Source organism: Durio zibethinus, chromosome 7 (assembly GCF_047325235.1).
Source record: "Durio zibethinus cultivar Kanyao isolate XHJ-2024 chromosome 7, ASM4732523v1, whole genome shotgun sequence".
Classification (NCBI taxonomy): Eukaryota; Viridiplantae; Streptophyta; class Magnoliopsida; order Malvales; family Malvaceae; genus Durio; species Durio zibethinus.
The window spans coordinates 28,044,081-28,071,401 of record NC_143168.1 but is presented as its reverse complement, the minus strand read 5'-3'; the positions used below and the strand labels follow the sequence as shown (position 1 = coordinate 28,071,401).

Genomic DNA, 27,321 nt, shown 5'->3' with positions numbered 1-27,321 from the left:
TTGAATTGATGAAATTGAAAATGAAACCTTAAGTAAGTGTCATTGTCTCACCCCACCAAATTTATAAAACCTTTTTTTAAAAATTTATTTTCTCCTATTTTGATAAACAAATGGTTCCCTTTTCAAGTTTTAATTAAAAAAAAAAGGGTTATTGTTTGATGACATTGAAATTAGATTATTGGTTTCATTTATAGTTAGATCTAATGATTTATGTATTTATATTGAATTTATTTTATGTTAAATATATATAAAATATAAAAATCATCATATCATAATTCGAGTTGATATTAAATATGAAACATATTTTTTTTTATTTTAATAAATTTATATATGATTTTGTTAAAATTTTAAATTGAATCGTTGTCATATTTTTTTATATTTTATATCACATTATCATATCATGTTTAAAAAATTAGACTTACATTTAACCTTGCTTATTAGGTATAAATATTAGATATGATAATTAGTATATTTGTGTCGTATAAAATATTGATATTTATATATTCATATCATATTTTATATTAAAATTATATATATATATAATTTATATCAATATGAAAATATGAAATATTTTTTTTAATTTATTAAACTCATATATAATTATTATTAAAATTTTAAGTCGTGTCACTTTTATATTTTATTTTGATATCGTATTTTATAATTACGTTATATTTTAGATTGTCAATTCTAATAAATATATATTTATATGCTTTTTTATTGTTGATTTGTTTGGTTTAAACAAAAATACAAAACATAAAAAAACAAAAGCAAGGAAGCTCTTTCTTGTAGGATAAACATCAAAACTAAACATTTAAAGAAGGAAAGTTCAATCATAGATTTGATATGTGAAAACATACATCTTTCTACATCAGAGATTATATTATAATGTGCAATTCAGTTTTTTTTTTTTTTTAACTCACTTAATTTGTATTAGTTTCACAATCAAAATTAAAACTTTATCAAATGAGATTTACTTAATAATTTTACTTGTGTTAAAAAAATCAATAATATTAAGCGGCTTCCGTTTCATGGCTAATATTCAGCAAACAATACCAGGCCCAAGCTCCTCGGCTTATTAAGCTGACTGGGGCTGGTCAAATCATTCTCCCTTCTATTATTGACCGGATATAATTCGTTCGATTATTTGCCCGAAGAGAATTTTGAAATTTGTTTTTCTTCACACAAACTTTCCCTTAATTTGGGGATGATAATGGATAACAAATAAACATACATATATATATATATATATATTATCATTTGGTTTATTTATATCGAATTTAGATAATTATAAATAATTAATTAATAAATTTAAATAAAAAATTTATTGTTCATGATGAATTCGAATAGAATATGGATAATAATTTTTAGATATTCAACATCTGAATTTATTTAAATTTTAATAAATAATAAAATATGTATGAATTTGTATATGAATTTATTATTTATTTATATATATTTTTATATTTGTAAATGATTTTGAACCTTAGCAAATAGTTTTTATTTGTTATTAATTAAAAATAAATTTGAATTTTAAATTTAATCATTGATTATTTTAATTTTGATAAAAAAATTTAATAAATAATAAGATATTTAAGCGGATTCAAATTTAGATAATGACATCAAACTTAAATAGATATTTAAATAAATTTAAATATTATGAATATTAATATATTCGGATATAGATTATGTGGTAAAAGAAAAAACTCCCTTCAGTATGAGTAACACGAAAGTAAGAATTCTGCTTATCTTTTATGCATTTTCTCTAATTTTATTGCCAGTTCCCATTTTCTCTTGGTTGGTAGAATCATGCTAATAACCCTTCACATGGTCTCGTTTCATAGTTATTGTTATATTATTGTCTATTGATTTAGCTGTTGTTACCTCTTTTAGAGAATTACGGTCCAAGGTACCAAAAAGAAGAAAAAAAAAAAAAGAGGGGGCTGGGGTAGACTAGATGTTGATGATGATTAGTAATAGGCCGCTTGAATCATGTGACAGTGAGACGAGGGTGATTGTGAGGTGTAAATATAGTGACAGTGGTGCTTTGGTTGTGGTAGGTAGCAGTGATGAGAAGAACATGAAGGTCCAATGTCCAAGGCATGGTTGTTTCAATGATGGGATATTGTTACAATTTATCGTGGTCTTGTGAAAATGTGGGTAAAGGAAGGGGATGATAGAGTGATGGTAGTGTAGTTGATGTTATACTGATGGTTTTGGAGGCATAGGCAGTAATGGTTATGGGGAGGTGAAAGTGGTGACGTACGGTGGTGTTAGAGGCTGAGGAGCTCAACATGAATATGTTAGGTAAGGTGGCTAGATGTTCTAGTAATGGAGGCGTTGGCAAAGACATGGTATTTGTTGGGTGGAGATGACAAATAAGCGAGTATGATGTTGGCGGAAGTGGTGGTCTTGTTTTCATGGCAGTAGCAATTGAAAGGCGATGTTAAAGTTCATGATGGGCTTTGGTTGAAGAATTGATGCAAGGATGTGTCTAGTTGTCCACCTCAGAGAGTATTAAATAATAGGATTTTCCAGTTGCATGATAATTGCATGTCCGGTGTTATGGGCTATGATTTCTTATAAATAATGTTATTCCCTTGTCTGGATTTATTTTCTATGTTGTGATCTCTTAGTAGTATGACAGGTCTTAAAACGATAATCTGTTTATTTATTTTATCATACCATCTGCCCTCAAAATAATTGTAATCTTGGAAGATATCCTTTGATGCAGAGGTTTATTTTTAAATTTTTAGCATCTGAAACTTTCTTCTGGTTTGGAAATTATTTTTAAAAAGAAATTTCTAATTACGCACCATGCTGCATCATGGAAAAGAGCTGCCATGCATCAATATTACTCTTGTTGAGGTGACAAACTCATACCAGGTTCTTTCTCTTGTTGGTTCTTGCTCTCTTTTTTGGAGATCATCTTGTATAGGGATATGAAGGAGCCAAGTAGGGAAAAGTAATATGAGAAAAAAGCAGAGGGTTACATTATTTTTGGAGTAGTAATATGGATATTAACTAATTTCTTTTAATCCAACCAGATTGCCCTTTGACCAGGGAAATGTCTATGGCCGGTGCCAACAATTTGGTGTAATAACATGTCTTTATGCTATTTTTAGCATGACAGTTGGTTTAGGTGCTAAGTGAGATTAATTGTTGGAAATATATCAATGATTTTAAACAATTATTTAATGCCTTACCAATTATGTATTGGTTTTCTTGATTTGTGTGGCCGGATGATCGAACCATCAGTATATTATTTTTATTTGTTAGTTGGTTGATTTTTATGATGTGATGTCATATCCATATTAAAAAAGGAAGAGAGGGAACTGAATTCATCCCTAGGCTGCAAGAGTATTCTGCAGAGACAGCCATAGCTTTTATTGCTGATCAAAGTACCAGGAACCCAGCACTCGAGGGAACTTAGCTTCCAAGTTGGCTCCATCTTCCAATTCATTTGTGAACTCCACATTCAGCCTGACAATGAGGTAAATTCCTATATGAGCACGCTAAAAGCATTTTTCTTTGCCCTTCCTCTCCCCCTTCTGAGAATAATCTGTCCTGGTTATATGATTTATTCCAGGCAATCCTGCAAGCATGTACTTGTAGGAATGTTGATGGTCTTTGCAGCTTGTAAGACAGTTCCAAGCTGAGGGCATGAACAGTGCAACTACTTGATGAAGTGTTAGATTTGAACAGACTTGCTAGTGATTTCAAGGTACTGAACTAAACTTATATCTGCCACAAATAGAAAGAGAATTTCTTTCCATGCTTCTAACTGTTATGCCATCAAATTGAATAGTGTTTGCATCAGACATCCAACAAAGTATTTCATCCGAGCTTCTGCTTAGCCTTGTCGTGGCTTGTGTTAAATACCTTATTTTAAAACACTCAAGGCACTGTCTTCTTTCATTCCTTCAATGCTATGAAAGTAATAAGTAATAACAACTTGAAAGTTTGTTTGTGATAGATTACTTCGGTAAAATTGTGGTCATTATTATTTAAACTTATGAGGGAGCCTTGACGCAATTGATAAGGTTACTTCCATGTGACTTAGTAGTCACGGTTCGAGTCGTAGAAATAATCTTTCGCAAAAAATGCAAGGAAAAACTGCTTATAATAGATTTTTTCTCGGATCCCGCACACAACAGAAGCTTTAAGCATCGGATTGTCTTTTTTTTTTTTTTATTATTTAAACCCACCTACAGCATGGATAACTTTGCTATCCAGTTGAACCTTAGAGCTATTCCAGCAACGTTCCTATTGTCATGCATGGAAGATCCAATTAGGTTGATTTTTCTCAACAAACCCTTTTCAAATGGAATAGCACCTGAAAGTTAAATAGAATTTATCGCACCGTAGCTAGGACTAGCATGATATGGTGCGCTAATGGTGTTCCATTTTCGCATTTCTTTGGAACAAATATAGTCATCTTATAGTAAAACAGAGCAGGCTGGCACATTAATAATCAGTTCGGCTGCCAGGATATGGTGATGACTGATGCATCATCACATGGTTTGATTCTGCATTTTTATAGAAAATGTTTCCTGTCAACTTGTTTGATTGCCATTTGGCCTTTAGTGCTATATTCTAACAGAAAAACAATCAAACAATTGGCTTTTACATTCAACGTCTTATTCTGATGATTTTGGAACTGAAATCAACCATGCTCAAATTTATTAGGGTCAAACCCTGTCAAAGGAGCATTTGATTTGCCATTTACCAGGGTGGCCCAAAAATCTCCAATTCACAGTCCCTTCAAATTGACCTTAGCTTGAATATTTTCCAAAAGGGCATTTTGATTAGATTTCGTAATCTAAAATATAATACAATAATACATATGAGAATGATATAAATAAAATATGAGTGTGACATAAACATCATATATGAATTTAATAAATAAAAAATATATATTTTACGTTTTCGAGTTTTCGAATTGATATAAATTATAACATATAATTTTCGTATAAAATATAATATTAATATACAAATTATTAATATTTTATATAATACAAATACATAAATTATCAAATTTAATTTTGATGCAGTATAATAAGTAGAAGGTTTATTATATCTCTAACTATAGTGAGTTACTAGTTTAGGAATATATTTTGCTTGCATTGTTTCAACTCTATTGACTTTTTTAGATAAAAATGTTCATGTATACATGTCGTATAAAATATTAAAATTCATATATTTATATCATATTTTATATAAAAATTATGTTATAATTTATATTGACACAAAAATAAAAATTATAATTTTTTAATTTTATTAAATTTATATATAATTATCACTAAAATTTTTAAACTATATTAATTTCATAATTTGTACGGTATCATTATTATTAGCTCTTTTCACATCACACCCACGATTCCGCATATTGTACTTTGGCGTGGGCCATTTCCTTGTTATTGGGCTTCTTAAGTAACTTGCAACTTTATGGGCTTTGCTGGGCTTCCATGGTGGACTCCTGGTTGCAGTACATTCCTAACAAAGTAGCAATTGAAAATTTTATATTCATTAAAAAATGTAAAATAATCACTGAACAACCCAATTTTTTGTTAGTTAAAGAGTTAAAAATAAAATAAAAATAAAAACAAAAAGAGTAGATTTTCTAATCAAATCCATGGTCTTAATTGGTCGTTTAAACTTTAAAGTCCACAATGTCCACACCTACCCACAAAAGAAAGGAAAACTAGAGTGGGGGCCTGGTGCGCCGCCCCATATGCGAGCGTTGGTTAATTACGTGTCAGCTTCTGATTAGTTAGAAATCACCGGTGCTGGTGGGACCACTTGATCCAGTGGCCTCTAATTTGCAATCAATGATCAAGTGGCCGTTGCGCCGACTTCATCATGTGGGTTTACTGTGGGTTGTTGCGATAGCAATATATTTGCCTATCACGCAACTATGCTGCAAGTGAAGAAGCTTATTTTCCATGTGATTTAATACCTAAATTGACCAAATACATGGTATTTTGATCATTTTTTGGTCTCAATATTTAGATCATGATCATCATTAGAATTGGCGGATAATTTTCTCAAATGTCTGAATGGAGCAATATCTCATAGTGATTAAGCCTAATCTTGAAAGATATGGTAGGATTAATGTGCATCATTATGATGTCAAATTTACTCGTGTTCGTATCCAAGAGAAAGCTTATTTTTTACTTGAATAAAAATGAGGATATACTGTTAGGATAATAGTGAGAATATGAATGAATATAATTTTAAATTTTTATTAAATATCAAGATAGAGATACATAATATAATATTTATTTTATGCTCCTATTATATATATATATATTTAGTAAATAAAATTTTTATTAAATAATATAAATTATTATTTTAGATTAATTAGAATTAATATATTTTTATTTAAAAATATATTAATATATATTTATAAAAACATTACATAAATATACAAAACAAAAATACTAAAAAAAACTAAAAAAATAAATTAATTTGGTTTTATTTTTTAATTATTTTTTTAAAAAGTTATAGGTATAAGATTATCTATATGCATTACATACCCACAGAAATAAAAATAAATTTAAAATATTGTTGAGTATGAATACATTAATAAATATAATATAAAAATTCAAAGATGAAGATGGATAATATTATATCTGTCTCATGCTCTATTTATTAACATCTTTAAATTGCATCAAAATTAACCAATTTTCAAAGATAAGGTCTCAATCTGTCATTATAGTTTCAAACGATGGATCTAGTTTATTATCATCTTTAGAAAAGTGTAATTTTAATATTATACTTTTAATTTGATTAAAAAATAATAAAAATTAAAATATTCTTTTATTTCCTCACAAAATTTTCTTTTAACTTTGATTTTTGAATCAAATTAAAAGATATAATTAGAAAATTGCATCTATTAAAAAATTTGGACCATAATGATAAATTTATGAAGTCTCTACATTTTGAATAACTTGCCCAGCTTCATATATTGATGACTATCATCAAGAAGATGGATCATAGAAATTTTCTTTTCCATGTCTTATCAGCATGATTCAAAACCCAATTAAGTTCAAATATCAAATTGAAATTGATAAAGAAACATTGGCTATTCATATCAAAATCAATGCTAGAAGAAACTATAATATCGTTCTTGAAAATATTAGGACTGGAGCAAATTTCTAAAGGTTCTATGACAATCATTATGTGCTTTTGGATACATCAAATCCAATATAGTTTTAACTTTTACATCATCCCTTCTATATCAAATAATAATTTAAATTCAAATTAGGGTCATCTCAAGAATTTCTTGATGATTCTATAACTATTAAATATTGTCAATATTCAAATTCAGGGTCTTTTTTTTTTTTTTATGAAAAATCATATTCTTGTGAAGAACCATGATGTGAAGTTTCAAGAAAAGTCGGGTATTTGACACAAAAACTCCAATATTCCAACACTTGATGAGGACTCCATTATTCAATGCTTTCCCATGATGGAGAGGTACATATTACCGACATGAATCCATGGATCCAATGCCTTCTCAGATTTTGAGGCCCCTCTCCCATTGAACGTGATCAGTTGTAGTGGTCAATTTGCCATCACATTCTGGTTGGGAATGGGCCACTCTTGCATAAGCCATGCCTTTCTATCACCTCCACACGCTTCTTTAAACCCGAATTTCTGACATTTTGTGTATATTTCAGATCTGATAAAATATATTTTATATTATATAAAATATTAAAAATTTATATATAATGTATTTTATATAAAACTTATATCTCATAATTTATATCGATACGAAAAAATAAAATATATTTTTTAATTTTATTAAATTTATTTATTTATATCATTTTTATATCACGATATCATATCATATTTAAAATTATTAATTTTAATTTTTTTAATATATATATATATATGTATATATAATATTTGATATATGCATTTGTAATTAATGTTACATCCGTGGGTTTAGGTAAGGTCAAGTGTCCTTTTTTTTGCTTTTTTTTTTTTTGTTTAGGGTATCCTACGCTACATCCAATTTGCAAGATTAAGTTGATTATTTTTATGAATTGTTGCATGGGAAGTTCTATATGTTTTGGCCTACCACTAGCCAAATGGGAAGTAATTTATTCAATATTGAGATTTTGCTTGATTAGGTAACAAAAAACAATGAGATTGCATCATTGCATGATGGAGTACCTAGATTCTAGACAAAACCTTGTTTATTGTCCAAAAAAGTACACTATTAATATTAAAATATATCTCTAACCTTATTATAATTTCCATTAATAGTATATTTGTAAATTCTAGACATTCCATTTCATGAATATATTTTTTTAATTAAATCTTGTTATTTTGGACAACAAAACTCACCAATAAATATATATTTTAACTATTGAACTGTTCAAAAGTAATAAGATGGCATGAAATATTATTATTTAATTTAAAGCCACAACAACATTTTATTTTATGTCAATTATATAAAAATATTTGAATGTTACCAATAATTTGGATTTGATAATATCTTAATCAAGTTGCAAGCACAGTATTGGAGATGTACATGTTTAAAATACTGTTTTAAATTATGGAAGCTGAATAATTTATGAAAAATGCCAATAAAATATAAAAAGCTGAATAATTTATAAATAATAATAAAATCTAAAAATATGGATATTTTATATTTAAATGTAAAAATATGAAAATTTTTTATATCTTGAATATATAATTTGAAAATTTTGAAAAATATTTTTTCATTTTATTTTAAGTAGTTTCAGAAAATAAAAATATCCCATAAACACCCTTTTTTGAATAGCTCATGTAATTTCATTTCACTTTAATTAGCTAAGTTATAAGAATTTGAAGCTTTTTATAGCAATTAATTACAATTAAGTCTATAATTAATGGAAAAAAATAATGAAATACCCCAATTTGATAACCTAGAAACCAGAATTCATACCAATTTGGCTAACCAAAATTGACCATTGATTCAACAAATCATGCTACAAAAAGAAAATTAAGTTGTATTTTTTTTCCAAAAAATTCATGCTTGAATTGCATGGGAATAAAATGCAACAAATCGTGAACGTTATTTAAATAAAACAATTTCAAATCATATATTATAAAAATTCATAAATTAATTAACTTGTTTATAATTAAAAAAAAAAACAAATCTTATAAAATTGTGCTGAATAGATTTAGCTTAAATTATTTAAATAAATTTTATAAAATTATTTATTAAAAATAATTAAATAAAAATTAAAATCGACAACACCTCATAATTAAAAGTATAATCAAATCGAATCGAGTTAATACAATAAAAAATTTGAACTCAAACTTAATTTAAAATTTATTACTTGAAACTCGATTAAGTTTTAATTTTTAAATTTGATATTGATTCGAGATAAAAATTAAACTGTTTAAATTTATTTAATTAAGTTTTTTTAATAAAAATAAGTTTAATTATCATACTTAATTTTAAATTTGATTATGTATTTAAATTTAAGTTTAAATTTGAATTAATATATATAAACAAATTAATAATTTTTTAATTAAAATAAAATATAAAAATTTTATTGATCTCATAAATTATTTAAATTAAATATTCAAATATTCAAATTTCATCTCAACTTCACAATAACAAAACTAAATTTAAATTTTATCCGATTTCCATATGTAGCTATAACCTAGGAACAAAAAAGGCATAAGAAAAAGAGGTCGCGTTTTAGTTTGGAAAAGTCTCACAAAAAGAGAGAGAAAGTTGCTACAGTTTGTTTGCATGTTAATACATGTACAAAACTTGCTTCTTCTTTCTCTATCTTTGTTTTCTTCTCCGTAGATAAAAAGGAACTTAATAAAATCAAAACCAAACAAACAAAAACAAAGCAAAATACTCCTCCTTTTCCACAATGGGTTGTTTCTTTGATCCATCTCCATCTTCTTTCTCTCGGTTTCTCAGCTTTTCTTGTAAGGATCATGTCATCACATTCCAGTTGTTTGTATCAGCTTCCTGGGAAACCATTTACTCTTGAGGTCTAAGTAGTAATTATTACATCATCTTTTCTTTTTTTTTCTTGCTCTTGGTGGGTTTTTTTGGTTGGAGTGGTCTGTTTGGTTGCTGAGAAAGTGGAAGAAAAGAGACTTGAAGACAAGAAAGATTGGTTTTTGAGTTTTTGTTTTAGTTTGGTTTGAGTAGATATGAGACTAAATTGAGCTGTCCTGTTTTTCTTTTAGTATTTTGTTTTGGATTTTTTTAGAAGTACTTCCAAAGGAGAGTAAGGAAAAATAAAATAAAATCTTGTTAGAAGTTTGGATTTTTTCCCTTGAAGATCAAATTTTGATTCATTTTAATGCATAAATTTTATACTAAGTTGAGATTAATTTATGGTTTCTCAACCAAGAACAGAAACTGAGTAACTTTACACATTAAATTTTGTTCTTTTTTCTTAAAAATATATTTCTGGCGTTTTCTTTGATTTTCTGGGAAAACAAACAAAAGGGACCTGAATGAAATAGAGAAGCAAAGATCATTAACTAAGGAAAACCAAACACTCTATTTCCTTTTAGTTTTTGCTTTTGACCATAAAGGGAAATTTCAACTAACTTGAAAAAAATTCTACTCCACTCTAGATTTCCTTTTTGAACTTTTCAAGTTGCCACTAGCCAGTCCTTCAACATACTAAAAGATCGTAATTTCAAGGTTCCCTTTTTCCTGTTATCCTTTCTCAGCAACCAAACAGACATTTGATGTTGGTAGCCAAGCCAGCTAAGTCTAAGGTGTTGAATGCTTTTATCTATTTACTAGCTAGTACTTTGTTTAGCTCCTTCAAAATTCTAGATGGGGGGTTATTGGAATTCCATGTCATTATGAATATTCTATGTAATGTGTTTCAGATTCACATGTTCTTGCTTTTACTGTTATTAAATTGTTAGATTCCTAGCTTTCTAAGTCAGATCATGTCTTTTCTTGGCTAACAGTATCACTCAAATTGAATATGCTTTAACCTTCTACTGTTTATGAAGCAAGAATTTGAGCAATCAATAAAAATATACATTTAGAAGGCTTCCTTGCTTGACAATTTTATACTATTTTCATTACTTGTCAGTCTTTCACAATGTGAAGTTTATGTGACTATTTATTTGTTTCCAATGGGCAGGTCTTGGATCTATAAGAGGGAAACATCAATTGTTTTTGTGGTAGTGGGTATTGAATTCTAGACGCAATGAGGAATTTTTCCTCCATGTTCAATGGGTTAGCAAGGTCCTTTTCTATAAGAAAAGGGAAAAATTCAGGGAATGGTGATGGAAGAGAAGCTGCCGAGGCAATGGCAAAGGATGCAAAGAAGAATGACCGGATTTTGAGGTCTTCTGGTTTTGTAAATGTTGATGTTTCCAACAATTTTGCCTCAGTTTTCTCCAAGAGGGGCAGAAAAGGAGTAAACCAGGATTGTGCAATTGTATGGGAGGTAAGACATTAGTATTGTACTTGGCAGATTGATTGCCTTGAAAATCTGGTTCATTTTTAATTTTAGTTTTTGATTCATAATTGTGGTTTCTGTTTACTTGGAATAGGAATTTGGATGTCAAGCAGACATGTTGTTTTGCGGGATATTTGATGGCCATGGTCCATGGGGTCATTTTGTAGCGAAGAAGGTCCGAGAATCAATGCCTTCCTCCTTGCTTTGCAATTGGCAAGAGACTCTAGCTCAGACATCGCTTGACCCGGATATTGATTTGGAATCTGATAAAAAGCATCAGAGATTTCACATATGGAAGCATTCTTATCTAAAGACTTGCGCTGCTGTTGATCATGAGCTGGAGCAGAATAGGAAGATTGATTCCTTCTACAGTGGAACAACTGCCTTGACAATTGTCAGACAGGTAACTGAAGCTTTTACTTCTTATAATGGCATACTAATTTACAAATGAAAAAAAAAAATCATTTTGTTCTTGTTGGTATTTGCACTTATCAGGACTAGTGAGAATAATTTCACACTTATATTGGGCAGGGTGACCTAATATATATGGCCAACATAGGTGATTCTCGGGCTGTTTTGGCTACAACTTCAGATGATGGAAACTTGGTTCCTCTTCAGCTTACTGTTGATTTCAAGCCCAATTTACCTCGTGAGTACTCTTACATTCTCTAAAGATGTAAAAGAGAAATAGAAACCATTAAGAATTCTTTTGTTTTTGGTTGATCTTGTTTACAGAGGAGGCCGAGCGGATAACTCAGTGCAAAGGGCGGGTGTTCAGTTTGCATGATGAGCCAGAGGTGTACAGGGTTTGGCTGCCTGATGAGGAGTCACCAGGACTGGCGATGTCTAGAGCTTTTGGGGATTACTGCATAAAGGATTACGGGCTTATTTCCGTTCCTGAAGTCACACAAAGACATATAACCAGCAGAGACCAATTTGTTGTACTTGCTACTGATGGGGTGTGTATGTGTATTAAGGCTTTGTTGAGAAGCTATCAAATGACAATGCTTGATTTGTGATTGAATCTTGTTACTTAAATTTAAAATGAAGAAAGATGAAGTGCTTAAAACACACTAATAATTTCAGATGCTTCTTTCCTCCAGGTATGGGATGTTGTTTCCAATCAGGAAGCGATTCAAATAGTATCTTCAACGCCAGACAAGGCGAAGGCAGCTAAGCGTCTAGTTGAGTGCGCTGTCCATGCTTGGAAACAGAAGAGGAAGGGCATTGCAATGGATGATATTTCAGCCATCTGCCTCTTCTTCCACTCATCTCCCTTATCTCAGTATGAAGTTGATCTTGTTCCAACTTCAAAATAGTGCTTATGTAACTGAGCAAGGTAATTGCTCTTAAAAGTTTATCGCCAGATAGTGTATTTCTTACGTCAATGTAGTTGATCAGAAAGTGTTCATTTCATTCCCGTATCTTTTTCTATTTCCTTAGTTCCTAGAATGACTGATGCCCTTCGTGCGTGGCTGCGTGCTATGGTCTAGTCTAATCTATAACAAAATTTATTTCCTTCGCCTGATATTTACCCTATGAAGTTAAAAACGAGGGTTCTGTTTTCCTGAAATGGAGTTAGATATCTAGCTGGATTGAAGCAGCGGCCTGTGAATTTCGCCTAGAGGTGTTGACAATGATGCTTTCCAAGTAGCCTTGTGATCACTTGAAACCAAGAGGAGAAATATACATATTCTATGCTAGTATTTGACTACAAACTGAAATGCAGTGTTAGGGGATTTAAATTTTGAAACATTTGATATTTTACAACCTCTCAGCTTTCCTGTTATCTCTGGTCCACTCCAGGCTTCACTAAAAATTGCAGTAAATTGGTGAACTCAGACATGATTAGAAAACTTCATCATTGAAAACAACAATGGCCAAAATCCTGGTTGTCAATTGTTAACAGTTAACATGCAATGTTGGTCAATTCCCTCACAGGCTACAATCTCAATCAAAAAGTGCTGTAGGCTTTGCCTAAAATATAAGAAGCAAAGGAGTGTTTTCGATTAACCTGACCTGTCAGGAATTGGAAGGCTATTGCCAACTGGTTAACGATCGATCAATTTAGTGCATTTGATAAGAAGGAAAATTGAATATTCTCAGGTATTGTATCTTAACCATTGGATTATCAAGTTCATGCAGATGGAAACAAGGATCATCAACTCATGAAACCGCCCTTGTCAACATTCCACTATCTCGCAATGGCAACCACAGATTGAGGTTTATGACCATTCTTATACATTTCCATCCTTTAGAATACAAGAATAAAGAAGCTACAAATTAAGAAAAAAGCAGCAAGATTTCGAAGTAGCTTTGCCTAATAACAAAAGAAAAAGGAAAAAGAAGAGAATTTGGTGCTTCCCTTGCATGGCAATTCTCTTCCTTTAGGTTGCTTCCTCAGCTTCTTTGTCCACTTCCATTTCTGGAATTCATCAAATTTTATCAGACAACCCCACAAATAGAGAATGGGATGTTTCCTTTTCAGTTGTTACATATCTATATGTTTACTTGTCTTAATATCCTGTCTCCTGTGATTTTGTTGCAGATGTTGACTAATTATCTACAGGCAGGAATCTGCTTCAGATGAAGAAAGGTTTTATTTATACTTATCAATTGTGGGATTGCTCCAAATTAGAATTCCATTAATAAATTAATGAAAAGGATGGATCCTTTTGCTTTGTAGTGAAGCAAAAAGGACTGGGTTTCTTCACTATTGGTCTTATCTAAAGAACCGTTCTTCTTACTTTAAATTACATGATTTTAACAAAAAAACTTATCTAATCATTACAGCAAATTATGCGTTGACATAATAGTGGATTAATAACAAAAGCAATAAGATTTACACCATAATTACAAGATCCACCATGGATTGAACAAAGCTCAGTCACACTCAAGTACCCATGACCAACCTAAAAGAATAATCTAAATTAATAATTATAGAACAAACTTTTAGACTTTTGAATAAGAGTTGTAATCATTTTTCACTTGATAATTTTAAATACGAAATGATGATAAGATATAAAATCATATGAAAAAATTTGTGCATAAATTTAGTGTAATAATATTTTATGTTTTCATATTATGTTCGTATTAAACAATAATGATACGTCTAACACACACATTATTCATGCAAAAATATATATAACATACAAATTATAAAAATTATTTTAATTTATTTCTTAAATAAATTAATAATAGTATTTACCTATCATTTCAATGTTTAAATAAATTATTAATATTTTATTTTTTTATTTTTTTCTTAAATACTAATTTAAATGATAATTTTTTATTTAAATAAGTGGATTAATTATGTTTAATCATTTTATTTATGTCTAATCATTTAATTGTGTCGTGTTGTATTCTTTGAATTGTATTAAACAAATTTATTTTAGATATATTAATTTAATTATATCATATTACATATCAGACATATAATAAATATATTATATTTATATTTAAATTATTCATATTATTTAAATATTTATATTGTATTCCTCTTAAAATTATTTATGTTACGTCTAAAACAACATAAAGGTGTCTTGAGTTCGGCGCCAAAAGGAAGAATCTTTAGTAGGGCCTCATTTGGGCTTTATCTGCAGGTATAGAATGATTATGTTGTAGTCTTCATTTGGGCTTGTCTTAAGAAGGAAAAATGAAGATACCAGTGGGTTGGGCGTTGTTTGGGTTTAATCCTAAGATAGGCCGCAAAACCCAGCTTTTTTTTTTTTTGCTAATATATATTTTATGTTGTTCTCGTTTTGATTTCTTATTATATGGGTCAAAGTTTTAGTCTTTACTCAGCAAAATCTGAAACCAAAGGAAAAACCCATAGAAGAAAAATGTACACTTTGTCTTCAATTCGACAAGCTCGTCTTTTCTCTTCTGCAGCTTTGCTTCAACGCTTTTGCAGCTTCAACTGGGTCTCTCAAACTTCGGCCAGCCGCTCTGGTTTTCTCGGCAAGTTCCTTCTTTTTTTTTTTTTTTTACTTTCACTTTTATTTTTTTATTGTATAAGCATTGGGGATGCTACAATGATTTGAGTGTTTTAAGTTCTGGCTTTAATATTCAATCTCGGAAGTGATATAATTTGATGCAAGTTAGAAGCTAAGCATTGGAATTTCCAATTTTCATTGAGTGGTTTTTGCAAATATTTGGTGGGCAGAATATAAAGTAGCAAGGGGGATGCTACAATAATTTGACTGTTTTAAGTTCTGGCTTTAATATTCAATCTTGGGAATGATATAATTTGATGCAAGTTAGGAGCTAAGCTTTGCAAGCTTTTGAATTTGGAATTCTCATTCAGTAGTTTTTGCAAACACTTTGTGGGCAGAATATAAAGTAGCAATAAGCTAACTGTTCTTAAGAATTTGATTGTTTTAGATGTGGTATTATTTTCTGATAGAAAATTTGTGAAATTCCCATGGAAATGCTAGGAATTGGAACGGAACGCACTGTGACTACAATTTATTTTTTGATTCATTTCAAGCTTGCCAACCCGTCTTCCTGTTTTGCCTATTTTTTAGATTTCTTATTAGTATAATTACCATATCTGGTTTATGGATGTAAAAATAGATTTGGAAATGAAGATTAAATTTTTTGCCTGGGTTAATTTTACTTCAAAGGAATAGGATTTCTTGAATCAACTAAATGTAGGGTCGTTGGGATAGTATTTTTGGAGGTTCTAGATAGTTGGTTATACTTCCTTGCTTTTCTTTGGGATTGAATAGAAAAGGGTAGCGACCTAGGGAGTTGTTAGTGATGCTTGGTGTGTTAGGCAACAGAATTGATCAAAATTGTAATAGCATATATGGGTATAAGTTGAGTCTTGAATCCCATAAACATTATATAGCAGTTTTTTAATACGAGTTGTGTGGATTTTTTTGTTTCATTTCATTTGGGGTTGTGAATGAAATGTAAACCGAAAGACCTTTCATTGCTTATTTTGAACATTCATTGGATATAACTATAAGAATAAGTTGAGCCACTTTGACTAAACTTGGGATGAATTGGTCTGTGGATGTTGTCCATACAATAAGTGATAAATTGGGCTAAAGTGGTGTATAGGAACTCGGTGTGCAACCAGTATAAGACTTGGTAGTTGAAAATATTTGTTAATAGTCTTTTTCCCATTGGCATAACTGATTTTATTTTATAGGTTGTTTAAAGAGTTTCAGTGCTGGTGCACAATCTTCTGAGAATGTTGGAAATCTGGAGAAGAATTTGGATCCACATACAGCGAAGGAGAATGTCTCTGCTACTTATGCTTCGAGTTTCCGGAGTTATATACGTCCTTCAGGTCAGACAGATTTTGGGTTGAGAGGGAATTTCAAGTCCATGGACGTTGTGAGGGAAGCAATAAATGGAGATAGAAGGGGCAACTATTGGGGTTCTCAATTTCCGCAATACAATGTTGAGCAAAATGCTGATTTTGTGCACATAAAGCTCATGCGCAACAATACCTTTGTCACTGTGACAGATTCCAAAGGAAATAAAAAATGTGGAGCATCGTCTGGACATTTAGGGGGCACAAAAGCGTCTAGGTATTCTGCTGAAGCAACAGCAGAACATGTGGGACGGCTGGCAAGAAATATGGGGATTAAATCAGTTGTGGTAAGAGTGAAAGGTTTTACTCATTTTAAGAAGAAAAGGCAAGCTATTGTTAGCTTTTGTGAGGGCTTTAGTAATTCTCGGTTAGATAAGAATCCTGTTGTATACATTGAAGACACCACTCGACGTCCGCATAATGGATGCCGGCTTCCAAAGAAAAGACGAGTCTAACTTCCTTGCCTTTTTATCTAGGGCTTGATAGAGGCTCACAGCTAGAGGTGGCAATTTGTTTTTCTTTTTCAAGGGGTGACAATATGTTGGTTGATGTTGGAATAGTACTTTGTTTTATCAACTCCCATGAATTCTTCTTGTTGTTCTATTATCAGTTCTTTTTATTTCTCCATAAATTTTGCTGGTGTGTCTGATACAATGCTTGTTTGTCATCAGTTTTGAGTCAGTAGTTGTTGAGATTTTCTCTTTCATCTTACAGAAAGATTAAATCTTTCTTATGTGGAAGAGTTGATGTTAGTTACATTTCTTGTTTCTGATCATATTTTGCTGAACCATTTCTGTTTCAAGATTAATATAGATGCTTTTTTTATACATACAAATGGGAAAAAATATCATCCACCATGCCCCTTGTGGGTTGCTCAATTTGGTTGAAACCGCTAGAACATAATTAATTGTTCTGCAGTAAGATCTCAAAGTCAAAATCAGAACTCAAGCCAGAAAAGGAAGAAAAAAGAAGAGAATCAATCAGCTGAATGAATAGGCTTCACCTAATTATGTACAGATTATACAATTTACACTTAATGAAACACTTGAGGAGAAGCATAAAACTCACTCTCATTAAATACTGGTCTCAAATCTTCTTGACACATGAACTTCAAAGGGAATAAAACAAGATGTCCCTTAACCAATTTCAGTCTCTTCATGGGATCTACGGTTTTAATCTCTCCATTCCCTTTGGTTTCTAGCTTCTCAGGGGCTACACCTAAATCAATGGTGGTGTGCCCAAGTTTCTCTTTCCAATAGGACATGTCTTGTCTCAGAGCAGCTCTGTATTTGATAGGAAACAGACGCTATGAGAAAGAAAGAACACCGATTTTAGAACAAAAAAGAGAGGATATTCCTGTAGGAATGTACCTGGAGAATATAAGATCATTGGGGATGCAAGCAAAGACATCTTGGAAAATCATGCTGTTGCACTGTCAGATTTTATAGCAATGCGACATAAGTCAAGTTAACAGCGATGGAAATAGCCTAAGCAATCCATACCACCAGCATCTTACCTCTGCAGTCTCTAGCCATAGTTTTCGGTAAGTTTGTTCCAACACAGGATCACTGATCTTACTGATCTGAAGGAAGTAAGAGCATTCAATGGATTAACAACGTTATATTTTAACCATAATTTGACTGGTTCTTTCATGATGACATGCATGAACCATAAATAATGTCGAGAATCATGAACATAGAGAATAAGGAAAAAGATTGATCAAATTCTATGAAAAAGCAAACATGAAGAGTAGCTTTGATGTAAAATCTCATTTAATCAAGAATCATGCAGATAAATGAATTGTCCAAAAAAATGAAATAAAATAATGCTGATATGGTAGTGTTAATATCGATCATTTAACTAACCTCTCCTTGATGCAGGCCAAGGTGCTCGGACCACAGCGAGCACCGCAGGCTATGAGCAAACTTTCCAGCCTTCCAAGGCTCTCCATTCATAGATGATTCAAGAAACTCCTTATCTTCAATAACTACTCCAATCTGCAAGAGCAATCATTGTCAATTACGAGATAACCTTCTCAACATGAGACCCGAGACTTTATTATCAAACACTGGTAATCATGTCTAGACAGCATGTAAAACTCTAATCACAGAGTTGCGGATAATTTCCTTCATTAATGTCAGAATATGATGATCAAATATGAGCTTGATGCAAATGTTTACCCTGAATCGAATGATCCCTCAGAACCTATTTTGGAGGAATTGCTAGGAGCCAAGTGATGGTACTCTCTCTTGAAGTGATATTCTTACTATAATGAGGAAATATATAACTTCCTGCTTCTGTTCTGACAATCATCCTCAATATTCATGCTACCAAATACTAGCTTGCTCATAGCAATTATCACTTGATGGCCTATTTCAATTGATGAAGTAGTGCTAAACCTTGGTTAAGCGACAATTTCAATTTCGATCATTTATGTCACAAGATGAGAGTTTTCAAAGATTAAGAGAGAAGCAAAAAATACCTCAGAGTCTCTTGATCCAAGCAAACTCCTATCATTGACATTGGATGAACCAATCACAGCAAGACGATCATCTATAATCATCAACTTGCTATGCACGTACACCTGTATCAACAATGAGAATTTGTTACATGAATTAACTGGTTATGAGTCAAAACTGGAGTTATGTCCTTATGCAATCACTGTCAAAGGACCCTCCCTCCCAATTGGTAGTGTGAAGCACTTTGAACAGATTAGACCCTCAAGGAAATATTCTATATGGAGCAAAAGGCACATAAATTTGAAAAACGTAATGCATGAAAAATACCTGACTGGTAGCAACAGGACCACCATCAGAAAGTCTACCATATGATCTCAGACCATAAAAGGAAATGTAATCCCATGTTTTAGGGCCAAGTCGTGCATTCAGATTATGCAATATTGAAGTTTTCTCTCTGGAAATTGTTCGGTACTGCCAGTGAACTAAGGCTCTAACTGTTGCTGCACCATTGTCATTCAGACCTCCCTGTGAATCAATGATCACGAAGAAAGAAAAGACTAAGCATCTTAGATTTGAAATAAGAACTCAGGATCTAATGCAAAGACTTTGCACCTGGAAGCCTGGTAAGAGTGGTATGACTATAATAACCCTAAAACATTTCTGTTCTTTGTGAGCTCGCAGAATCCGTCTGTACAATGCTTCGAGGACACGATTCTGTACAATCTCGTCTTCTGCAAGACCTGATATAAAAAATTGATTCTAGAAGCAATCAACCAATAGAAACAGCAAATAGTTAGTATAAGAACTGAGAACTCATTTAACCATGGCCTTCAATTTCAACTCCAGGAGAAAGATGCTACAGCAACTTGTGTTACCTCAATGTAAATAAAATGTTCTGCCTCCTCAATTAGGGAACAATAAGCACTATGAATACTTTCTTCAGTTTGACTGGTTCCAGCGGACCACTGGCTTACACTTCTGATAACCTACAGATCAGGTACTCCCATGAGAGCATGAAATAGAAGTTACAAGGAGAAAAGTAAATGAAAACTTAGTACTCATCAGGGAGGAAGTAAAACAATAGCAAAGAAATCAAGTTTCAACTAATTGTGAGCTATGACGTTCATTTAAGCAGTTGTCAGGTTGAATAAAGCTAAGTGATTCAGTATTTCTGCGTAGATTAAAACTTGGCTGAATACCAACATTGAAAGAACTAATAATATCTCATCTTACCTTCTCATCATCTGGTTAAGAAATGGTATACCTACAGTATGAAGGAATCTAAGCAAGCTAACATTGATATAACAGAACATCTAATGCAAAAGGTAGTTAACCATACCAGGATGCCACTTTAACATATTTTTCCTGGTCATAAAAGTTAATATTTCGGATTTTTGGTGTATGGATATATAGTGAAACTAAATTATAGATACAAATGAGAAAGCTACCAACTTGGTTGGTCATGTATAAGAATAAAAGAAGTAAATTTTAATATGGTATATTGACCAGGACTTTTGGTGTGATGATAGATGCTTTTGGAACATGGCCTTCATTCTCTAAAACAACAGAATATGCAAACCTTTTCTGTAGTGTAAGTCTGTCCACGGATTCAAGTACGACAGCAAAATCATGGAACATCATGTAATCTAAGTTCATTGGCATTCAAGAGCAAACCTAACCTGACAATGACATGCTGTTCGAGGACCAATTTCTCCATATTCACCTGCAGAAACATCATTGTCATCATTCATGGTTGTTTCCCACCATTCATCTGAAATTTGCATATCTGACAGTGGCATTTCATTTGATTCCAGGTAACTTTGAGGATCCATTCTATGATGGTCATCTGCTGTACTTTTAATTTGTTTATCTGAACCTAAGGAGTCAACTTCAGAATCATGGGAAGATGGAAAACTTCCACGAACTCCATGTTCCTGAGATGAAGGATCATGCTTACTGAACAGACTATTTAACTTTTGGTCTCCGTTAGAAACAAGTCCATCAGATTCCTGGGGCAAAAGCAGTGGGATATCTTCAAAGGGTGATCGAGAGGAAAAGGAATCCTGTCTGCTGAGGTCTTTCTGATTGACTTCTCCCTTACTTTCAATGTTAATCTCTCTATTTCCCATGTAATGAGGGAGGACCATGTGGTGTTGAGGCATAAGTAGTGGAATTGTTTGCTCATGTGGAGCTTTATTTCTCTGGAAACAAAATGTTTATCTGTATCAGAAAAATTAACTTTGGCAAAGATGAGAAAAATGTGCTCGAAGAGTAACCTTGGCATGGTTCCAACGTTGAACAAAGTGCCTAGCAGCATCACGACATGGAGGTCCCCATAGAGCACAGTGAACATCATGCCACGGCATACGGGGATATTTTCCTCGATCGAGTTCATCTTTCATTGATTCCTCCCAGGAATTAGGTTCAGATTCTCTAACCATATCCATCAAAGAAATCAAACAATGTCAAAGCAGCCTACTACTATCACTTTCAACTTGATAGACAGATTCATTGGATACAGTTGTTTCTAAAATAAATGCTTAAAAGTGTAGTAACAGTAATTATCAGCATGCACGGCTATTTTGTACATATTGCCTCATAATTCAATCCTTGTTAGGATTTTGAAATGATTTTCCAGGAGAATCAAAGAAACACACCTTGGATTATAGTAGTCCTTTCCAGGCCATGCAAGGGGAGGGCAATCGTCAACTCTATGTTCAACTGTGTCATAGCGTCCAAAGCACAAATCTAAACCTCCGATAAAGCATATCTGGTAATCAACAATAACAAGTTTCTCATGATGGGACCTGCATTCAACCATAGCAAAACAATAAGCATAACAAGTAACTTAAGATCTAAACTTTCTATTTATCTTGATGTCAATATAAAATGCAGATCATTGGTGTTTTTATCAGAAATGTGGACTGAAGTTTATCTCTAAGCTGCATACCATAAATATATGCCTGTTGACAAATGGTCAGGATAGCGCAGCACCCTCACATTCTCATGAACGTTACGAAGCAATTTCTTGCTATACATACTGTTGATTTTTAAAGCAATAGAAACCTCCTTGTAGAGAAGAATGTAAATCTGCATAGTTAATTTTACTTGATTTAAGAAAAGGAGCAATTCAAATGATTGTGATAATAAAATAACCATGGATTATAGAAAGAGCCTAGAGGAGAACAGAATCAATCATCAAGAATGGCAAAGCAGAAGCTGAAATATTTGCACCTGTACTCCTTGCTTGGCTTTTGCTTCTAGCAGTGCATCAAGCCGAGAGGAAGAATTACTTTGGAAAGGGCGCCTCAGACACAGCTCTGGGCAGAGCCACCAGCCAGTTATGAATATCTGCATGATAAAAATTTCAATCATTGAATTCCAGGAATAAATGGGGATCCACATATACTAAATTTGTTTGATGGGCAGAGGAAGCTTTGAACCTCTGATTTTGCCTTCTCTATTGAAGAAGCAATTGCTTCAAAAGCAGCTTTACCATCAATAAACCATTGAGCTTGACTCCCATCTTCATTCAAACCTCTTTGAGGAGCAAAGGAACCAAAGCGATGAGGATAACACCAGCCCTCAGGGGCCCCTATGCCTGCATCATTGATTGCAGCAACCCATTCTTTGACTTTACCATTACTAGTGACTCTGAAATTTATGCTCCGACTTCCACAAGAGACCTTATCACATTTCCACATTAGATTTGAATTTGAGAAAAAGCTTCTATTTAGCTGATTTTGAAAATACTGATTCTATCACAAGTAGGTGCATGTGCTTATATCACACGTAGAAGCGATCAATGCACATTATTGGGTATGCTGAAGAATGCCACAATCCAACATCCAAAACTTGCTATAAGGATCAATCATTGAAACGAGACTAAACAAGCTTCAATTTCACCATTGCAAATGTTAAAATTTATAAGAAGGCTTTCTGTGGCCTTTTGGGCTTACAACAGAATGATGGTAATTGATATTTCTCATAGGCATATACTACATGTAACATGTTGTAGAATTCTCAGGATACTGCAAGACTGCATTCTGTAATTGCATTCCTTGCTTTGGTTAGACTATGACTGGAAACAGAATTTATACTTTGGACACATCAATATTTTCAACAAAATAGAAATATAAAAATAGCTCACCTTAAATGTATAGCACAAAGGATTATGTGCCTTTATCTGTTCTGCTAAATACACTCCAGACTTCACGTCTTCATTTGAGGTTGGTAACACATCGAAAATAATTATGTCTAAGAGTTTTGTGTCAAAAGGATCTTCCAGCAATGCCAAGAACCCTGGTTTCAGTACTGCCCACACCTGAATGCAGAAACAATGACACAACAAAAGTTAAAACAATAATTAAAATACAAATACTCCATCTGGTACAGAATTATTGAGAATTATAATTTCATGTTTTGATTGTTTAATTCGGAGGTACATAGAACTGTCTTGAAGGAATACAAAAATGCCTTGCTACTTGTGGATCCATTTTAGTATTAAGCTTATGCATTTTCCCTATATAAAAACCAGAAGATAAGGCTTTTATTTATATTGCAGGAACCAATAAATAAATGGTAAAGTTCAATCCACAGATTGGAAATTCAACTACCTTTCTCCAGTTGTTCCTACAGCAACTAAACCACTGGCACGGAAAACATCCAATATCATCGTCGCCGGATACGTTGGCTAGATGCTTCACCATAACATAGCCTTCTTTTAACTTTGGACCGTATTCCCTTGAAAATGACAACTTAGATAACTCCAAAAATTTGCAGACCTGAAATTTGGAATTGGAACTACAGTTCTAATAAAATGTTGAGTATAAACAGAGGAGCATTGAGAAAAGAAAAATGTATGATGAGGAAAAGGGTTGCCTATTGCTAGCCTCTTGTCAATGGTAGTACTTCTGAACCTCTTATTTACTATATAGACTCATGAAAAAAGACCTTATGGAATTTTTGGCCAAAGAATGAGACTATGCAAAATTTATTCAAACAAATCTATTACTGTAAATTAAGAAATAACTCATTCTTGCTGAACCAGACAATAAAAGGACAAAGAAGATAGCATGTTCAGCAGTGAAAAATCACCATTCACATTCTACATTATGAGTTGCAGGTGCAAGTCATAAAAACAAAAAGGAATCAGGGACAGGAAAATGAACAGACATATCGTTTTTACTCACCTACATTCATTGTTTGTGGCCTTTTGTCATGGTAGGTAGTTAGATGCAATCATTGCGTTATCAGATTTAAAAAATGGAATATTAAATACTGATTGGTACAGAGTCACACTTAAGAACAGAAATGGATAAATTATGAACTAAGCCACATGAAATCACATTTTCAAGGAATAGATTAAGGGGTGCTGAAAACCATTGTCTCTAAAAAAGTTAAGAACTAGTGATCACATTAACTTCAAGACATTCATTTTGTAATACACTTTGAACCACACTTCAGACATTATGGACTATGACATTCACATGTATGTCAAAATGAAAGCGAATGATTACTTGTTAAAGACAAGTGAATGGTCTAACAAGCCAGGCTGAGGAACAAGAAAAGAATCAATGAATGACTCAGAAGAGGATTCTATGCTCACCTCTCTAGAATTTACTATATCCATGTTTCCCAGGAAATGATTCAAATAACCTTGCATTGCCACTTTGGCTTTGTCAGCAACACTTTGCTGCCCTCCTAGTGTGGGACGAAGAATTGGCAAAGCTGCCATAGACGGGACATTTCTGCATTAAGGATCAACTTTTTAGAACAACCAGAGCAATGGTAGAGCATGGCTCAGATTAAAGCAATCCATACAAAACTGTAAAACTCACCTATTTCTGGAGCTTCCTTCATTATGTAAAGGAACGGCTCCATCGTCAGGTTCGTCATCATCTTGCACTACCGCCAACTGGTCCACTATTCCTAAGCTTTGAAGCCATTCTTTAACCTTTAACATAAGATGGCAATGAATTTAATTATCTTAAAGAAAAAATTAAAAATTTACTTTTGAACTGACAAGCCTACAATTATAGAAATAGAATAACTGCAACGGAAATGGAAAACCTGTTCCTGTTTTTCATGGAACTCCTCAATAAATGCACGCTTCTTCAATGCAAAGTGTAGATAGAGAACTTGAGAAGCCTTTTTCAATAATCCCCACTTAAACTGTTAAAAAGAAATTCAAGTCCATACACAATTCAGTTGCAATACTGATAACAAAGGAATTGATACACGTAGAATTGTAATAAAGCAATCAATTTACTCTGTCTATTCATAAAACTTATATATATAGAAACGAAGAGTGAGAGGCAAAAGGAAGGGAAGTGAATGCCTGTTTGTATTGAACTTCAATGGTGTAAGACAAAAGCATGGGGCTCATTTCTCCTGTATCAGGTCTTGAAACTGATACAATCGTTGCCTTTGGAAGTTCTTTGAAGATCGATTCATTTTCGCCACATTGTCTGAAGGAACCAGACCATGCCAAGGCCGTTGCTGTTGAATTATGCATTGTTTCATCAGACAGCATAACATCACCTGCAATGAGTCTCTCTGAAGACATGGAATTCTCCTTGCCAAAATCTCAACAAAACCTCCAACAACTCGAGTTGGCATGTCCAACTTGTACTTGCTATAAAAAGAAGGAGAGTTTCTTTTTTCTTTTGCTTGTGTTTGTTTGCTGAGAAAACTTGCAGACAAGAAAGACCTATTGTTTTTATAGTTTCCTTCAGTTAATGTACCAGACTTTTGAGGTTACATTTACCAGGAAGAGAAGAAAGTGGGATAGAATGACTGGAGATTACATGGAATTGTTTGTTGAGATTAGATGAGATAGCGACACGTCAGATGACAACAGGTTTGCCAACCACATGTCACGTTTTGAATCCAGTTTCATGGAGGACAAATTAGAATTCCTTTATTTATTTATTTTTACTTATTTTACCCGCTAAGCAACTTTGTTTGCTGATTGATTAATTGCGTTGGCAAATTTCTGCCCCCCCTCAGCTTTCCTTCCTTCGAATATAACCTCCGAAACCTTTGCAATATCTTTGACTTAATCATAAGGTAACCACTTTTTACAGAACGAAACTCTATTTTGATAGAATCATCTGTTATGTAACAAGAAATTGTCGTCAAACGTTTCTCGTGTTCAGGATAAGTATCTGAAACGTATATTCGATCTTTTTAATAATTTTTATGCATTTGAAAGATCGAATTTTTATAGTTATATTCATCGTGTATGTGTCTGACATGATAATTCTTTCGTAGCCAAATTGTTAAGAGAATAGAGAATTGGCCATGGGGTAATTTTAGTTAATTGGATTATGATATCTTGACATTTTGATCTATAAGTTCCAACTGCTCAACAAGGCATATGCCGTGGCACAATCACTTTTTAAGAATATGCCTTTCCTTTTGTGCTGCCACCAGGAATATGCTGAAAAGAGCATATGTTTGAGATCCCCATATGCTTAAAACTTGTCCATTTTTTTTTTTAACAAAATGTGATGATGACTGGTTTCTGGCAAGAATTGTTTCAGTTGATCCTGTATTCCACCCAGAAAAAAAAAAAAAAAGAGAAAAAAATAATGCTAACCATATATATTTTGTCGTGTACGGCTAAATCATCTGGGTATGCAAGGTAAGGACCCAGCCAGTGGGCCTGCTTCATTCCGTACTTCTATTTGTTCACTACTTTGTGGAGAATAGAGGTATAATCGAACTGAATCGAATCGATACAGTGAAAAGCTTGAGTTTGAGTTTAAGCTCGACTTATAACTCGAGATTTGATCCTTGATTTAAACTTGATCGAGTTTTATTTTTTAAGCTCGAACTCGATTCGTGATCGAATTCGAGTTATTCAAGCTCGCTCGATTAATATGTAAAAATAAACTCGATTTATATATTCGATAAAAGTTCAATTATTTATGTTTGAACTTAAATTCGGATTCGAAATATTTTATTAATTAAAATAATAAAAATATATTTAAATATAAAAACTCGATTAGACTCGCGAATTACTTGAACCAGATATAAGAATATTCAAATTCGGCTTGATCAATAAATCGAATTA

At 32.4% G+C, this 27,321-nt stretch overlaps 3 protein-coding genes across 5 annotated transcripts; 2 read left to right on the top strand and 1 right to left on the bottom strand.

Moving 5' to 3' along the window:
• The first annotated feature begins 9,682 nt into the window (after positions 1-9,682).
• LOC111277350 (putative protein phosphatase 2C 34) lies at positions 9,683-12,984 on the top strand. Of its 3 annotated transcripts, none has more exons than XM_022863741.2 (6): positions 9,683-10,011; positions 11,136-11,444; positions 11,551-11,859; positions 11,988-12,105; positions 12,192-12,415; positions 12,560-12,984. In XM_022863741.2, the coding sequence occupies exons 2-6, from the start codon at positions 11,202-11,204 to the stop codon at positions 12,773-12,775; spliced, it is 1,110 nt and encodes a 369-aa protein (XP_022719476.2). In that variant the 5' UTR covers positions 9,683-10,011; positions 11,136-11,201; the 3' UTR covers positions 12,776-12,984. The 3 variants fall into 3 exon arrangements, with proteins under 3 accessions (XP_022719476.2, XP_022719477.2, XP_022719478.2); XM_022863742.2 differs by having other exon boundaries at positions 9,698-10,755; XM_022863743.2 differs by having other exon boundaries at positions 9,815-9,945.
• A 2,237-nt stretch (positions 12,985-15,221) lies between these two features.
• LOC111277348 (small ribosomal subunit protein uS11m) lies at positions 15,222-17,413 on the top strand. Its single transcript, XM_022863740.2, has 2 exons — positions 15,222-15,416; positions 16,615-17,413. Exons 1-2 carry the CDS (start codon positions 15,233-15,235, stop codon positions 17,235-17,237), a joined length of 807 nt encoding a protein of 268 aa, XP_022719475.2. The 5' UTR covers positions 15,222-15,232; the 3' UTR covers positions 17,238-17,413.
• Positions 17,414-17,739: 326 nt separating this feature from the next.
• LOC111277347 (phospholipase D zeta 2) lies at positions 17,740-25,857 on the bottom strand. Its single transcript, XM_022863738.2, has 20 exons — positions 25,582-25,857; positions 25,314-25,415; positions 25,082-25,197; positions 24,850-24,991; positions 23,858-24,025; positions 23,392-23,565; positions 22,685-22,927; positions 22,476-22,592; positions 22,192-22,331; positions 21,899-22,048; positions 21,518-21,674; positions 20,921-21,442; positions 20,117-20,227; positions 19,854-20,000; positions 19,569-19,766; positions 19,265-19,366; positions 18,648-18,779; positions 18,299-18,364; positions 18,153-18,214; positions 17,740-18,065 (listed from the first exon to the last, which is right to left on the bottom strand). The coding sequence occupies exons 1-20, from the start codon at positions 25,807-25,809 to the stop codon at positions 17,816-17,818; spliced, it is 3,327 nt and encodes a 1,108-aa protein (XP_022719473.2). The 5' UTR covers positions 25,810-25,857; the 3' UTR covers positions 17,740-17,815.
• Between the last annotated feature and the right edge of the window lie 1,464 nt (positions 25,858-27,321).

Excerpts from the sequence above, each read along its gene's own strand:
- LOC111277350 (XM_022863741.2), top strand. The coding sequence starts at position 11,202 with ATGAGGAATTTTTCCTCCATGTTCAATGGGTTAGCAAGGTCCTTTTCT. Across the intron at positions 11,860-11,987 it reads CCTTGACAATTGTCAGACAG|GGTGACCTAATATATATGGC; the intron begins GTAACTGAAGCT and ends TATATTGGGCAG. Across the intron at positions 12,106-12,191 it reads TTTCAAGCCCAATTTACCTC|AGGAGGCCGAGCGGATAACT; the intron begins GTGAGTACTCTT and ends TCTTGTTTACAG.
- LOC111277348 (XM_022863740.2), top strand. The coding sequence starts at position 15,233 with ATGGGTCAAAGTTTTAGTCTTTACTCAGCAAAATCTGAAACCAAAGGA. Across the intron at positions 15,417-16,614 it reads CAGCCGCTCTGGTTTTCTCG|GTTGTTTAAAGAGTTTCAGT; the intron begins GCAAGTTCCTTC and ends TTTATTTTATAG.
- LOC111277347 (XM_022863738.2), bottom strand. The coding sequence starts at position 25,809 with ATGTCTTCAGAGAGACTCATTGCAGGTGATGTTATGCTGTCTGATGAA. Across the intron at positions 20,228-20,920 it reads GAACAGCATGTCATTGTCAG|GTTATCAGAAGTGTAAGCCA; the intron begins GTTAGGTTTGCT and ends CCTGATCTGTAG. Across the intron at positions 20,001-20,116 it reads AACATTTTATTTACATTGAG|AATCAATTTTTTATATCAGG; the intron begins GTAACACAAGTT and ends GATTGCTTCTAG.